Consider the following 13,577-nt stretch of genomic DNA (forward strand, 5'->3'; position numbering starts at 1 on the left):
CTCTAAAATGTATCCATCAAATTGGGCAGGCAGCAAGCTGGCACCTGCCTCTCTATACAACAAATTCAGCAAGCACAGGACATTAAAATCTTGGCTCTAGAGTCCACCCATTAGAGGTCTACATTCTCAGTGATATGCTTACAGATGGTTTGAGAACCTTGTGTTTGTGAAGTAGTAGTACTGAATGTACTATAGTCCCCTCTTGGATATATTTCCATGGAACTGTTTCTTCTCACTTCAATTTTCCATTTCCATCCCCCTTTAAAAAACATTTAAATTAAACACTTGTAAGTGAAAATGGTTCCAAGTTTCTTCCCCACACACAACTTTCTGCATTCCTAGTGCAACTCTTCACATCAGTATTTATGCTGAAATCAACTGGCAAGGAAAATATAAAAAGCTTGTGGCTTTGAAATAAGTCCAGACAAATGATAAAATAATCATGGATATCAAAGAACACACTGCTTATTTACAGAGTTGTTTCTTTTGTGCATCAGAAGCATCAGTTCCCATAGAAAATTCTGCATTTGTCTGCCCTGCTGTAGCACAAAAGCCATTCACTTCAGAAAAATTGACTTCAGAAAGAATAAATAATCCTATTTTGGATTAGCAACAAGGGTAATTTAACAGGGGGAAAATGCCCCGTAGGCTCTGCCTATCTGCTGTCTCCGCTATCTGAAAAGGTACATTACATCTTAAAATCCAAGAGACCTCCCTGGGAGTGATGGGGGGGAAAAAGGGGGGGACACCAAAAAACAGTATTTACACAAAACTTTGCAGGAAAAAGAATTTCTGCTGCTGCTCCCACACTAGGAAAATAAGGTTCTCTGGATACTGATGGAAGACTGCCATCTTGTGTGTTTAACTTTATATTGCAGCTTTGTAATAACCAGAGCAAATTGTTCGGTTACATAAGAGGGCCCCAGTCAAATTAAGCGACTAGCTGCTTCAGTACAATATAATGATCAAAGCACCTTTGGGAAGCGCTTATCATGCTACCTAAAATGAGGGCTTTTACTCATCCGAGCATTTCTGAAGGAGACAAGAGTGCTCATTATGCTAAGAATTTTTAAAGTTCCCCGTTGTCAGGATTGGATGGTGGGTTGAGAGGGCTTTTTACTGCATTTACCGTATTTTTCGCTCTATAAGATGCACCAGACCACAAGACGCACCTAGTTTTTGGAGGAGGAAAACAAGGGGGAAAAAATTCTGAATCTCAGAAGCCACAACAGCAAGAGGGATCACTGTGCAGTGAAAGCAGCAATCCCTCTTGCTGTTCTGGCTTCTGTGATAGCTGCGCAGCCTGCATTCGCTCCATAAGATGCACACACATTTCCCCTTACTTTTTAGGAGGGAAAAAGTGAGTCTTATAGAGCAAAATATGGTATATCCCATCCTTTTCTCCAAAGAACTCAAGGTCTCATATATGGTTCTCCCCCTCATTTAATCCCTCCAACAACCCTGTGAGGTAGATTAGTCCGAGAGTCAGTGAGTGGCCCAGTAAGCTTCATAGCTGAGTGGAGTTTTGAACTCTGGTCTCCCAGGTCTAGTCCAACACTAACCACTACACCACACTGGATTTTCCAAGGCAAGTTTCTCATGCACTGGCTACTTCCCTACCTTATCAGAATCAGGGGAAATGTTTCTTTTGAATCTATAGAATCTATTGAATCTCACCTTCATATAACAAGCCAGGCCTCTGCACCTGGAACCTTTATACCCCTGTTATGCATGCACTTGCGTCATGGCCACTTTTAATTCATTTTCTGCCTCAAGGCAGTGCAGCTAGGGTCCCCAGGCCATCTGTTATCCAGGCACTGACAGTGCCTGGACCCGGTTAGCTGCATCACATTCCTTTAGATCAGGCAAGAGAAATTGTGGCCCTCCACATATTGGACTCAATCTCCCACCAGCCCCACCAGTGTGGACAGTGTCAGGGATGGTGGGAGTTGGTAGCCCAACAACATCTGGGGAGCTACAAATTCCCCAGTCCTGCTTAGACCAAAGTCCTGGGCATTAGGCAAGGTGCTGGGATCTGCCTTAGGCAGTAGTTAGTTAACTACTGTTTTACATTTTTGCCACCATAGAAACTGGTGGCACCACATGGACCACACACACACGATTTGGACCATCCCCAATTTGTCATGTGCATGCACACACACAAACAAACATGTTCTGCATGGCCTAGGTAAAGGTAAAGGGACCCCTGACCATTTGGTCCAGTCGTGACCAACTCTGGGGCTGCGACGCTCATCTCACTTTATTGGCCGAGGGAGCCGGCGTATAGCTTCTGGGTCATGTGGCCAGCATGACTAAGCTGCTTCTGGCGAACCAGAGCAGCACATGAAAACGTCGCTTACCTTCCTGCTGGAGCGGTACCTATTTATCTACTTGCACTTTGACGTGCTTTCGAACTGCTAGGTTGGCAGGAGCTGGGACCAAACGGGAGCTCACCCTGTCGCGGGGATTCGAACCACCAACCTTCTGATCGGCAAGTCATAGGCTCTGTGGTTTAACCCACAGCACCACCCGCATCCCTTTCTGCATGGCCTACACCTACATAAATGTAAGGTGAGAAGCAGCACATAACATCCAGGGAATGAGCTGTTTGCGTGCTTCATCCAAAATGTGCAAGTTTATGAAATACATCACTTTTTTCCAGGTGGGCAGAATGGGATAGAATTTGCAGGTGTGCATTTTAGCAAAGAGGATTTCAAACCCCCCTTTCCTGTTGGGCTGGACACCAGACCTTCTCCATTTCTTCACCACCAATGGAGAGCAATGGACAGCTAACTACTCCCTTGTTCCCCAGGCTTAATCTGACAACCAAACACCTTTCAATCTTCAACAACCACATTACACCATCTTGAGCTCCAGGAAAGCGGCAACTTGCAAGGCAGGATATACATGTAAAAAGAAAAGAGGAAGAAAAGTTTTTAAACACCCAGCAACTGGGGTTCAATCTGTACTAGGGCTTCGGCAGCACAGCTCCCATTCCCATTCCAGGGCTCAAGCTGGAACCCATTTTTTTATTTATATTTATTAAATTTCCATACTTCCCCTCATCTGAAGATACTAGGGCGATTCACAACAGAAAAACACAAAATGAGAATACATTAACTAATTACAGGTTGGCATCCATCAGTCTTGGGAGACAATGGGCCCTTGGGTGGGGGTGAAGTCAATCTGTTGGAAAGTTGCAGTGCCTTCTGTGGCTGTAGGGTTCGATACGGGAGAGACATGTTTTGTTGCAGCTGGGGCAGATGAAGGTGTGTGGTTGTGCTGCTGCAGATGCACCATGACATTTCTTCTCTGTGTGTTCCCCCTCCCAGAGGCCGTTCCTCCAATGGTCACTGCTAGGGATGCATGACCTGACTGTCTCCAGGCACTGTGGTCATCTGCAAGGGATTCTCACACAGCAGGACTGATATTGCCAGACATCTGTCGAGCCTACCAAGTGGCGGTAGCAACGGCGAAGAAGACTTTCTTCACCGCCTCTATTGCATCTGCAGAAAACAGCAGCAGGAGACTTTTTCAGGTGGTCCGCAATTTAGCAGACCCACCTGCTACATCGGGGCCCAGTACAGGCCACATGATCTCCTGCAATGATTTTGCTAAGTTTTTTGCAGATAAAGTCGCTCAGATTCGGGAAGAGGTAGACGCCACCATGGGAGCAGGACCCGGGCGGGAGAGTGCTAGAGTCCTGTCTAGTCAAATTGCGTGGGATCAATTCCAATCTGTTACCTCCGAGGATGTGGACAGGCTGCTTGGACGAGTGAAACCAACCACCTGTCTCCTTGATCCTTGCCCATCCTGGCTTATAAAAGCTAGCCGGGAAGGACTGGGCGATGGGCTTTGTGGGATGGTGAATGCTTCCCTCCGTGAGGGAGCCTTCCCAGACCCACTGAAAGAGGCGGTTATTAAACCGCTTCTTAAAAAACCATCTTTAGATGCGGCCACGATGGCCAACTATCGCCCAGTCTCAAATCTTCCATTCTTGGGAAAGGTGATTGAGCGAGTGGTTGCTGAACAACTCCAGGCACGCCTGGAAGAAGCTGACCACTTGGATCCCTTCCAGTCGGGATTCAGGCCTCATCATGGGACTGAAACTGCCTTGGTCGCACTGGTTGATGATCTCCGGCGGGCTAGGGACAAAGGTGAGAGCTGTTTCCTAGTTCGGATGGATCTCTCAGCGGCGTTTGATACCATCGACCATAACATCCTTCTGGACCGTCTTGAGGGGCTGGGAGCTGGGGGCACTGTCATACAGTGGTTCCGCTCCTTCCTCCTGGGCCGTGTTCAGAAAGTGGTGGTGGGGGATGAGTGTTCAGTCCCCTGGGCTCTCACTTGTGGGGTGCCTCAGGGTTCTGTCCTCTCCCCCATGCTTCTTAACATCTACATGCAGCCGCTGGGAGAGATCATCAGGGGGTTTGGGCTGGGTGTTCATCAGTATGCGGATGATACCCAGCTCTATCTCTCTTTCAAATCAGAACCAGTGAAGGCGGTGACGGTCCTGTGTGAGTGTCTGGAAGCTGTTGGAGGATGGATGGCGGCTAACAGATTGACATTGAATCCTGACAAGACAGAAGTACTGTTTCTGGGGGACAGGAGGTGGGCGGGTGTGGAGGAGTCCCTGGTCCTGAATGGGGTAACTGTGCCCCTGAAGGACCAGGTGCGCAGCCTGGGAGTCATTTTGGACTCACAGCTGTCCATGGAGGCACAGGTTAAATCCGTGTCCAGGGCAGCTGTGTACCAGCTCCATCTGGTACGCAGGCTGAGACCCTATCTGCCTGCGGACTGTCTCGCCAGAGTGGTGCATGCTCTGGTTATCTCCCGCTTGGACTACTGCAACACACTCTACGTGGGGCTACCTTTGAAGGTGACTCGGAAACTACAACTAATCCAGAACGCAGCAGCCAGACTGGTGACTGGGAGTGGCCGCCGAGACCATATAACACCGGTCTTGAAAGACCTACATTGGCTCCCAGTACGTTTCCGAGCACAATTCAAAGTGTTGGTGCTGACCTTTAAAGCCCTAAACAGTCTTGGTCCAGTATACCTGAAGGAGCGTCTCCACCCCCATTGTTCTACCCGGACACTGAGGTCCAGCACCGAGGGCCTTCTGGTGGTTCCCTCACTGCAAGAAGCCAAGTTACAGGGAACCAGGCAGAGGGCCTTCTCGGTAGTGGCACCCTCCCTGTGGAACGCCCTCCCACCAGATGTCAAAGAGAACAGCAACTACCAGACTTTTAGAAGACATCTGAAGGCGGCTCTTTTTAGGGATGCTGTTAATGTTTGATGTATCACAGTATTTTAATATTCTTTTGGAAGCCGCCCAGAGTGGCTGGCGAAACCCAGCCAGAAGGGCGGGGTATAAATAATAAATTATTATTATTATTATTATTATTATTATTATTATCTTGCAGACATCTTTGTAATGCAGAAACGGGCCTGTAGAGCATGTCCTTGGGGAGCCTGCCATCTTCCATCCTGTGGACAAGACGGAGCCAGTGTAGACACAAGTGTGGTGTGAACATGCTTGGGTGGGGACACCAATATAGCTCCTTGCCAAAGGTACAAGGGAGGCTAGCTACTCCTCTGAACAGCCAACTCCTTGGGGCTCCTTCACCCCCACTCCCAAATAAAATAATGCTCCCCCAGCTGATGGGCATTTCCATTCCAATGGTGTGTGCGCGTGCTTGTGACACGTCTTGTGATCAATTGTGCAGGGTGGGGCTTATCTGGGCTCCCCAAAAATTTCATTCACGCTGGAACTCCAGCTCTGAATAAAACAAAACCAAAGCGAATGAATAACCCTCTCCAGGGCTGGATTTAGGTTTGATGAGGCCCTAAGCTACTGAAGGGAATGGGGCCCTTTATATGTCCAGCTGTCCTTTATATGTCCAGCTGTTGAATATATGCTATATGGTAATTTATGGACCTAATAGGTCTCTAAAGCCATTTGCACATAACAAAATATGTATTTTATCAAAGTAATTGTTGAACTGAAATACAATTAAGAAGTATATTAATAGCGAACTTTTTTGGGGTCCCAGCGCCTGCCAACCTAGTAGTTCGAAAGCTCCTCCGGGTGCAAGTAGATAAATAGGGACCGCTTACCAGCGGGAAGGTAAACGGCATTTCCGTGTGCAGCTCTGGCTCGCCAGAGCAGCGATGTCACGCTGGCCACGTGACCCGGAAGTGTCTCCGGACAGCGCTGGCCCCTGGCCTCTTAAGTGAGATGGGCGCACAACCCCAGAGTCTGTCAAGACTGGCCCGTACGGGCAGGGGTACCTTTACCTTTACCTTAAGTTAGTACTTGGTATGAGCTTTCGTGTGCATGCACACTTCTTCAGATTCTTCATGCACACGAAAGCTCATACCAAGTACTAACTTAGTTGGTCTTTAAGGTGCTACTGGAAGGAATTTTTTTTATTTTGACTATGGCAGACCAACACGGCTACCTATCTGTAACTGAAACATATAACGTTAATCAACCCAAGAAACTGAGATGCAGGCCAAAGTGCCCCTGAGCGGGCGCAAAGGGCCTGCTTTTGGTTTTACCTCAGCCCCCCCCCCCCGCGACCCCTCGGCTCGCTCCTCAGCCGGGCGGATCCCCTCTCCCCTCTCCCCGCCGCCGCCGGGGCTGCTGCAGTGCCCCCTCCGGGGCTGGGGGCGGCGCTGGGCCCGGCCGTCTCGGGGCCGGATGGAGCCTCTTGGCCGGGTCCGGAGCAGCGCCTCCTCGGCGAGGCCGGGCGGGCAGGGAGGCCGGGCCGGGGGAGCCGGAGCCCTTTGTGTGGGTGCGAGAGAGTCGCGGGGATGGTGCCCGCCGCCGCCTCCCGGGTAAGGGGCCGCCTCCCCGGAGCAGAGCAGCTCCTTCCCCTCAGGCGCCGCTCCCCTCGCACTTCCCGCCCCGCTCGCCCCTTTCTCCGCTTCGCCTTCGCCAAGGAGCCCCTTCTCCTCCTTCGCCCCCCCCCCCCCGGGGCTTGCTCTGCCTCGCCTCCCTCCTGCGCCTCGCCTTGCCCTCCATCCCACACTCGCCCGCACTTTCCCCCCCTTTCCAGTCCAAACTTCTTCCCCCTCCCACTTTGGGCCGCTCTCCTCTCCCCCCTCCCTCCACCTCTGGGTCTCACCTGCCCCCCAGGCCCGTTTCTCCTCCCCACTTGCCAAATGAGAGAGACCCTCCCCTCCCCATCACTCCAGTTTTAACGTTACTTCCACATCTCCTGGACTTACCAAAAAGAGAAAGAAATGGTGTTCACGACCCTGGCAGAACCTGGCGCCTCAAACCTATTTGCACTTGCATCTCTCTCTCTTTTTTTTGCAGTGATGATGTCCATCGTCGTCATCATTCACTTTGGTTATGAAGAGATCCCCGTCACCTCATGTTGTTGCATGAAGAAGGGGCATAGAGCCTTCTTCTGCCTTAGTGAACAGCTATTCCGTATTCTTCCATCCTGCTGTGATGCAGAGTTGAGTTTCCTTTCGTTTTCATGGTGGGCATAAGGGGCCCAGAGTGCTTGAAATTGCGCTAAGATAGCATCCCTGCCTGCTTGGTTAATGCACAGAACCTTAGGAATGAACACAAGGGAGTTTTAACATGAGTTTTGCACTGCACATATTTATTTTATTGTGTTGGTCAGCTGGGTTAAAAGTTAAAACCCACCTGGTGGCTCATAAACAAAGAGACAACAGGTTGTGTCTGGAAGGAAATGTGCAGAGGGGAGTTTAAATTTCTAGTCTTTTGGCCTTCTGCCAACCAAGTTTTAAAACTTTCAGTCCAGTTGTTAAAAGGGGTTAGTAGAACTTATTTTCACAGAAAATGTGTGTCTTTAAAAAGGAGGTTTTCTGAAAGTGTGACAAAGACTAAAAGGAAAAAAATAAACATAGTCAGGAATAGCAGTTTTGAACAACCTGAAAGGGAATGGTGTGAACTGGCAATCACACTCCCCCTGCCCCCAATTTGGAGAATTACTGTTATATGTCTGATGGAAAGATAGCTGGTGAACTGGTTCCAGAACTGTGAATAAGTAGACGTAGAAAATAGTATGGAAGTGTGTAATGTTACGTTACGCAGAGTGATGCTACATCCTGACTCTCTAATTTGTAGTATATGCACCACGCTCTTTCCCACCTCACACCCTCAGAGCATTTTGTCAAAAGCAGCTATGTTTCCTTGTAATATAAATAATAAATGTATGGCGTTTTCTTTTTTATTAAAATCATCTTTACTCCACCTTTCCCGTTACAGAATGTCCAAGGTGGCCTTCTAATATTTTAGGTTTATTATATTTTGGGCTTCATTCAAAACCAGTAAGAACAGAAACTAACTTTTCGTTTTCTCCTCTCTAGAAGACCTTGCCAGGTGAGCTCCAGAGCCTGGAAGCCACCTTCTGGTGCAGCTGAGGAACGGACAGGAGTAAACAAGAAGTGAGCAGGAGAAGGAGGTTTTCAGCAGCTGTCAAGATGGGCATGAGGATCAAGCTGCACAGCACTGACCACCCCAACAACCTGTTGAGGGAGCTTAACAAATGCCGGTTGTCAGAGACTATGTGTGATGTTACCATTGTGGTGGGTAGCCGTACCTTCCCTGCACACAAAGCAGTGCTGGCGTGTGCAGCAGGCTACTTCCAGAACCTTTTCCTCAGTGCAGGTCTGGATGTGACCCGCACCTACGTGGTGGATTTCATTACTCCAGCCAACTTTGAAAAGATTCTGAACTTTGTCTATACCTCAGAGCTCTTTACAGACCTGATCAATGTGGGTGTCATTTACGAGGTCGCTGAAAAACTGGGCATGGATGATTTGCTGAAGGCTTGCCATTCCACGTTCCCAGACTTGGAAAACTCAGCCAACACGAAACAACCTTCTGTCTCAGGTGAAAGCCGGCCAACTGGCATGTCGACTGAGCCGAACCATGCCCTGGGTGAAATCCGAAACAGTGGGGAGCACCCGGGACCAGAGCGGAGTTGCAGTATGCAGAGTGAAGCACCAGGTGGCTACAAAGAAGATTCTGCAAATGAAGGCAGCCATAACTTAATGCACCAGCAGACTCCCAAAACCGAAGAATGGGAATCACCAGCACAGTTTACTGGTGCCATGAGCATTGTGACACAGGCTGGTCTCAGCAATGTCAGCATGGCTGTTCAAACCACTGTCAACTCATGTCATCCATATAAACTCCAGAACAACGGGGATTACAACAAAGGCAATTTTTTTGCTTCGGATGCATCACTGGATATATCAACAGGCAGCAACTCCTGCCCTAGCAATAGTGATCACTCCAAAGACCAGGGCTTTGGGCAGATGGATGAGCTGCAGCTAGAAGATCTAGGGGAAGATGAACTACATTTTGAAGATCCCAGCGAGGAGCTAGGTGCTGCAGAGGAAGTTATTGAGCTGAGCGATGACAGTGAAGAGGAGCTATCCTTTGAGAATGACAACCGTGATAACAAGGCCATGCCCTGTCAAGTGTGCAAAAAGGTTTTAGAGCCCAACATACAGCTGATCCGCCAACATGCCAGAGACCATGTGGACCTCCTGACTGGCAACTGCAAAGTCTGCGAGACCCATTTCCAAGACAGGAACTCCAGAGTCACCCACGTCCTGTCTCACATTGGGATATTCCTCTTCTCCTGTGATATGTGTGAGACTAAGTTTTTCACCCAGTGGCAGCTCAGCCTTCACCGCCGCGAAGGGGTGTTTGACAACAACATTATCATCCATCCTAGTGACCCACTTATAGGGAAGGTCAACTTGTTCAGTGGGGATTTGGCATGTGCCACCTGTGGGAAACCCCTTGCCAAGGATTTTCATATGGTTCGGGGCCACATCTTGGACCATGTTAACTTGAAAAGCCAAACATGTGGCGTGTGTGACCAGCGGCACCTCAATCTCTGCAGCTTGATGTGGCACACCCTTTCCCACTTGGGCATTTCTGTTTTTTCTTGCTCCGTTTGTGCCAACAGTTTTGTGGACAGGCACCTCCTGGAGAAGCACATGGCAGTCCACCAAAGCATGGAGGAAGCCCTCTTTCGGTGTCACTACTGTGGCCAAGCTTTTAAGCTGGAAGCTGCTTACCGCTACCATGTGAGCCAGCACAAGTGCAGCTCTGGCTTGGACCTTGTCCGGCCCAGTTTTGGCGACCGACTCCACCAGCAAGCTCTGCAGAAGAGGAAGCTGACAGAGGAGTTCCTAAGTGAAGATGTGGCTCTTCAGAGCCAACCTGGAAACAGTAAGTACAGCTGCAAGGTGTGCGGGAAGAGATTTGCCCACACAAGCGAATTCAATTACCACCGGCGGATCCACACAGGGGAGAAGCCATATCAGTGCAAAGTGTGCCACAAGTTCTTCCGTGGGCGTTCCACCATCAAGTGCCACCTGAAGACACACTCTGGGGCTCTCATGTACCGGTGCACAGTTTGTGGGCACTACAGCTCTACCCTTAACCTTATGAGCAAGCATATAGGTGTGCACAAAGGCAGCCTTCCACCTGACTTCACCATTGAACAAACTTTCATGTACATCATCCATTCCAAAGATACGGAGAAAAATACAGACAGCTAATGTAGCAGTATTTGCGGAGTAAGCACTACTTGCAGGTAGCAAAGAAGCTTGTTTCTGTTTTTTAAAAAAACAAATTTACATTTTAATGGTCAGGCATCATCAGCATTGTACTTTATTTCCCTTTGCCTTGTTAGAGGGTTTCTTAAATCGTCGTTCTGTGAAAACAACAGCACGTTACATGTGTTACTGTTCTTGAGAAACCTGTCTGTTTACCTCCTGCCGAGTCCAGGGCTCATTATTTCAAGTCTTAGAAACAGGCTGTGCCCCCCTCCTTCAACGGATAGGTTTCACACTTCATATCTCTCCTCCCTCCATCTCTAATTTGAGATCTTGAAAAGATTTATGCTGCTAAGATATATTAATGCTACACATCAGTAGGGATAGCAGGAGAGAAAGTGGGGGGGGGGGTAAAAGGAATTGTTTATGTGCTGCTATTGGGAGGGTAGAAGTTCTATAAAAACTTACAGTGCAGTCCCCAGCACGCTTACTCAGAGGTAAGTCCACCTTTGTTTAATGGTGACTCGCTCTCTGCCTTGTGCTTTGCATTCTTAGCCTTAGCTTCGTGTCAATACTTTTGTATTTCCCTCCCACCAGGATTGCCATATATATGGCCATTTCTTCCTCCTGTGCAACCATGTGATCTGCAGACATTCGTGTTCCTTAGGGCTGATTTCCATGTCACTTGCTGATTTCTGTAGGTAAAAACTGTCAGAAAAAGCCACAGTAGCAGATTAGGCCAGTTGTTTTGGGTTTTTTCAGTTCGCACCCAGCCTCTGCCTTTTGCCCTTTTCCATGAAACTGTGAGTTGGTTTTACAAAGTTCCACTTTAACAAAATCAAAAGAGGGCATAAAAATGGTGTGGTGGAATGCAGGAGAGTTTTGCCAAATGTGAACATTCTGGATTTTTTTTTTTTTTAAGGGGTGCCCTAGAAAGGACTCTTAGCTTTGAGTATAAGCATATAGAGGCTTTAGCAATAGTGTTGCATCTCCAACATCCACTTTCAAAAAAGAAGTGTTCTTAGGGCATCATAAAACAGCTTTGGGGCTCCTTCCTTTCCTCCAGCAATATTAACTGAGTGCTGGTGTCTTGAACATTGAGATGAATGTCCCAGGGGTCACATTCTTGAAAGTCTTTGACATAGCTCTGTGGACAGTGCCAGGGTTTTAGGTTGCAGTTCTATACACAGCTGGGAATAAGTCTCATTGATCTCAGCGGGGCTTACTTCAGCCTCGTTATGTGTATTATTGCACTGTTAATTCTGTTTGAAAATATATTGTTGCCTTAAGGAAATGTCTCTGGAAGGAGGAATGACAGGTTTAGGGCAGATTATTATCTCTCTTTTTTGAAGGGGGGGTTGCATATTAAATATTCAGCTCTTAATCATTTTTTTTTGGAGGGATTCATACATCTTCTCAAAGTAGCACTTTTGTTGCAGGGGTATCCTATTATTTAGCATTTTGTTGAAGGAGAAAAAGCAATCACTCCCTCTCCTCTCCTCGCCCCACACCACCTTCTAGCACATCCACTCTGACCGTGCCATGTACAATGTGGTTGTGTTGGTGTCACAGGTGCTATTGGAATGAAGAGATGTAATTTTTGTACAGCAGTGAGGCCAGTTTGAATGTGCCTTTACCACTCAGTACAAATAGACCTTTTCTCCAGGATTATGCTCTGACCAAAAAACAAACCCAAACAAATTTATCCAAAACACCCAGTTCTGCAAGTTTGCAGCAAAAGCCGGCTGTGGATGGCATCAATTTCCTAATACCCATTACTTCACCAAGAAGGACAAGTCTAGTGGTCAATCCAGCATTTGACTTGATAGGATGCGTGTTTGTCATACAGATTATTTAAACTGGGAGGATAAAGAATTTGCAACGAAGGGTCATTCTTAAATTATATGTCTCTTCATCCTTGGGCAGCATGACATCACAAACATGGAGCAACATTAATTCCCCCTATCTCCATCGCAGAGCAATTATATAAACTTTTAAAAGGTTTTATTCTCATTAATATTTGTAAAGTCGTCTTTAGAGTTTGAGTGCTCTCATGCTGGAATGCTTATTTAGCCCATCATCAAGAAGTAGTGGAAAACACCATCAATTGATTTGTTTTTGTTTTTGTTTTTAAGTTCTTTAAGGGCTGTGCACTTTCCCCCTCCAGCCTCGAACACACTTCTCCTCTTCTTTTTAATTTTTACACAATAGCAAGGTATCCCCCCCCCCTTTATTACAGTGGTACTGGATTTGTGCTAGCATATGGGGTTTTTTGTCATCTGAAATGCCTCTGGGTGTTTGTCCCTTGTGGCAATGAAAAACCAGCGTGTGCTTGTGTAATTGACAATAACAATTATGCTGTCTTTTGAAGTGAGGTTGTAACCTACCTTCCTTTTCCTTTTCCTTTTCCTGCAACCCTGACAGGTGCTTTCTGGAGGGATGCAACAGAACAGATTGATCACAGGGCACAGATCCTGACTCAGTTTGAACTACACTTGTGGCTTTATCCTATAGGTTGTACGTTATGCTTTCTAAGTGCAGTACTATGTGAAATCCAGGCGGGGGGTGGTGGATGAGAGAAGCCAACGTTAACAAATGTAGCAGCTGGCTTGAGATCTGCCCCTAAGTTTATTGCAAACTACCTCATAAGGAGGAAGTCCTGGAGTCTTAAAAACCAGTGGTATGTACAAATAGGCTTCCAGGCTTCTGTATATGAAAACACTGTTGTTAAAGAAAAACAGAAATCCACATAATGCTGCTCTAGCCCTGACCTATTTGTGGGGGGGGGGGGGGGATGGAAAACTCAGCTCTGACAGTAATTCCAGTAGGGCAGCCTTGGTCAGGTTGCTTTGCTCTCTGCTTACAGTACCTACCTCTAAGGGTGTTGTGAAGATTGACTGCTTTGATTTTTGTCAAGGAGAAAAAGCACTTAGGCATGTCTTCTTGTTTTCTTATAAGAAAGTTGCCGTCTTCAAATAGCCCCCAGCATGCAGCAAGTGTTCTGACATATCTCT

At 47.6% G+C, this 13,577-nt stretch overlaps 1 protein-coding gene and 1 long non-coding RNA gene across 4 annotated transcripts in view; one reads left to right on the plus strand and one right to left on the minus strand.

The window, feature by feature from the left end:
* The window catches only part of LOC307210826, a 12,683-nt gene extending 5,366 nt beyond the window's left edge, over positions 1–7,317 (minus strand). Inside the window, exon 1 of the long non-coding RNA XR_013836159.1 lies at positions 7,237–7,317. This is a non-coding gene — a long non-coding RNA (uncharacterized lncRNA). The remainder of the gene's footprint in view (positions 1–7,236) is intronic.
* On the plus strand, positions 6,708–13,359 carry ZBTB39 (zinc finger and BTB domain containing 39). Of its 3 annotated transcripts, none has more exons than XM_079966697.1 (3): positions 6,708–6,843; positions 8,353–10,601; positions 12,988–13,359. In XM_079966697.1, exon 2 carries the CDS (start codon positions 8,467–8,469, stop codon positions 10,564–10,566), a length of 2,100 nt encoding a protein of 699 aa, XP_079822823.1. In that variant the 5' UTR covers positions 6,708–6,843; positions 8,353–8,466; the 3' UTR covers positions 10,567–10,601; positions 12,988–13,359. The 3 variants fall into 3 exon arrangements, with proteins under 3 accessions (XP_079822823.1, XP_079822821.1, XP_079822822.1); XM_079966696.1 differs by lacking the exon at positions 12,988–13,359 and adding an exon at positions 7,328–7,472 and having other exon boundaries at positions 6,753–6,843; positions 8,353–11,074; XM_079966695.1 differs by lacking the exon at positions 12,988–13,359 and having other exon boundaries at positions 8,353–11,074.
* The last annotated feature ends 218 nt before the right edge of the window (positions 13,360–13,577 follow it).

Source organism: Podarcis cretensis, assembly GCF_951804945.1.
Source record: "Podarcis cretensis genome assembly, chromosome: 2".
NCBI lineage: Eukaryota > Metazoa > Chordata > Lepidosauria > Squamata > Lacertidae > Podarcis > Podarcis cretensis.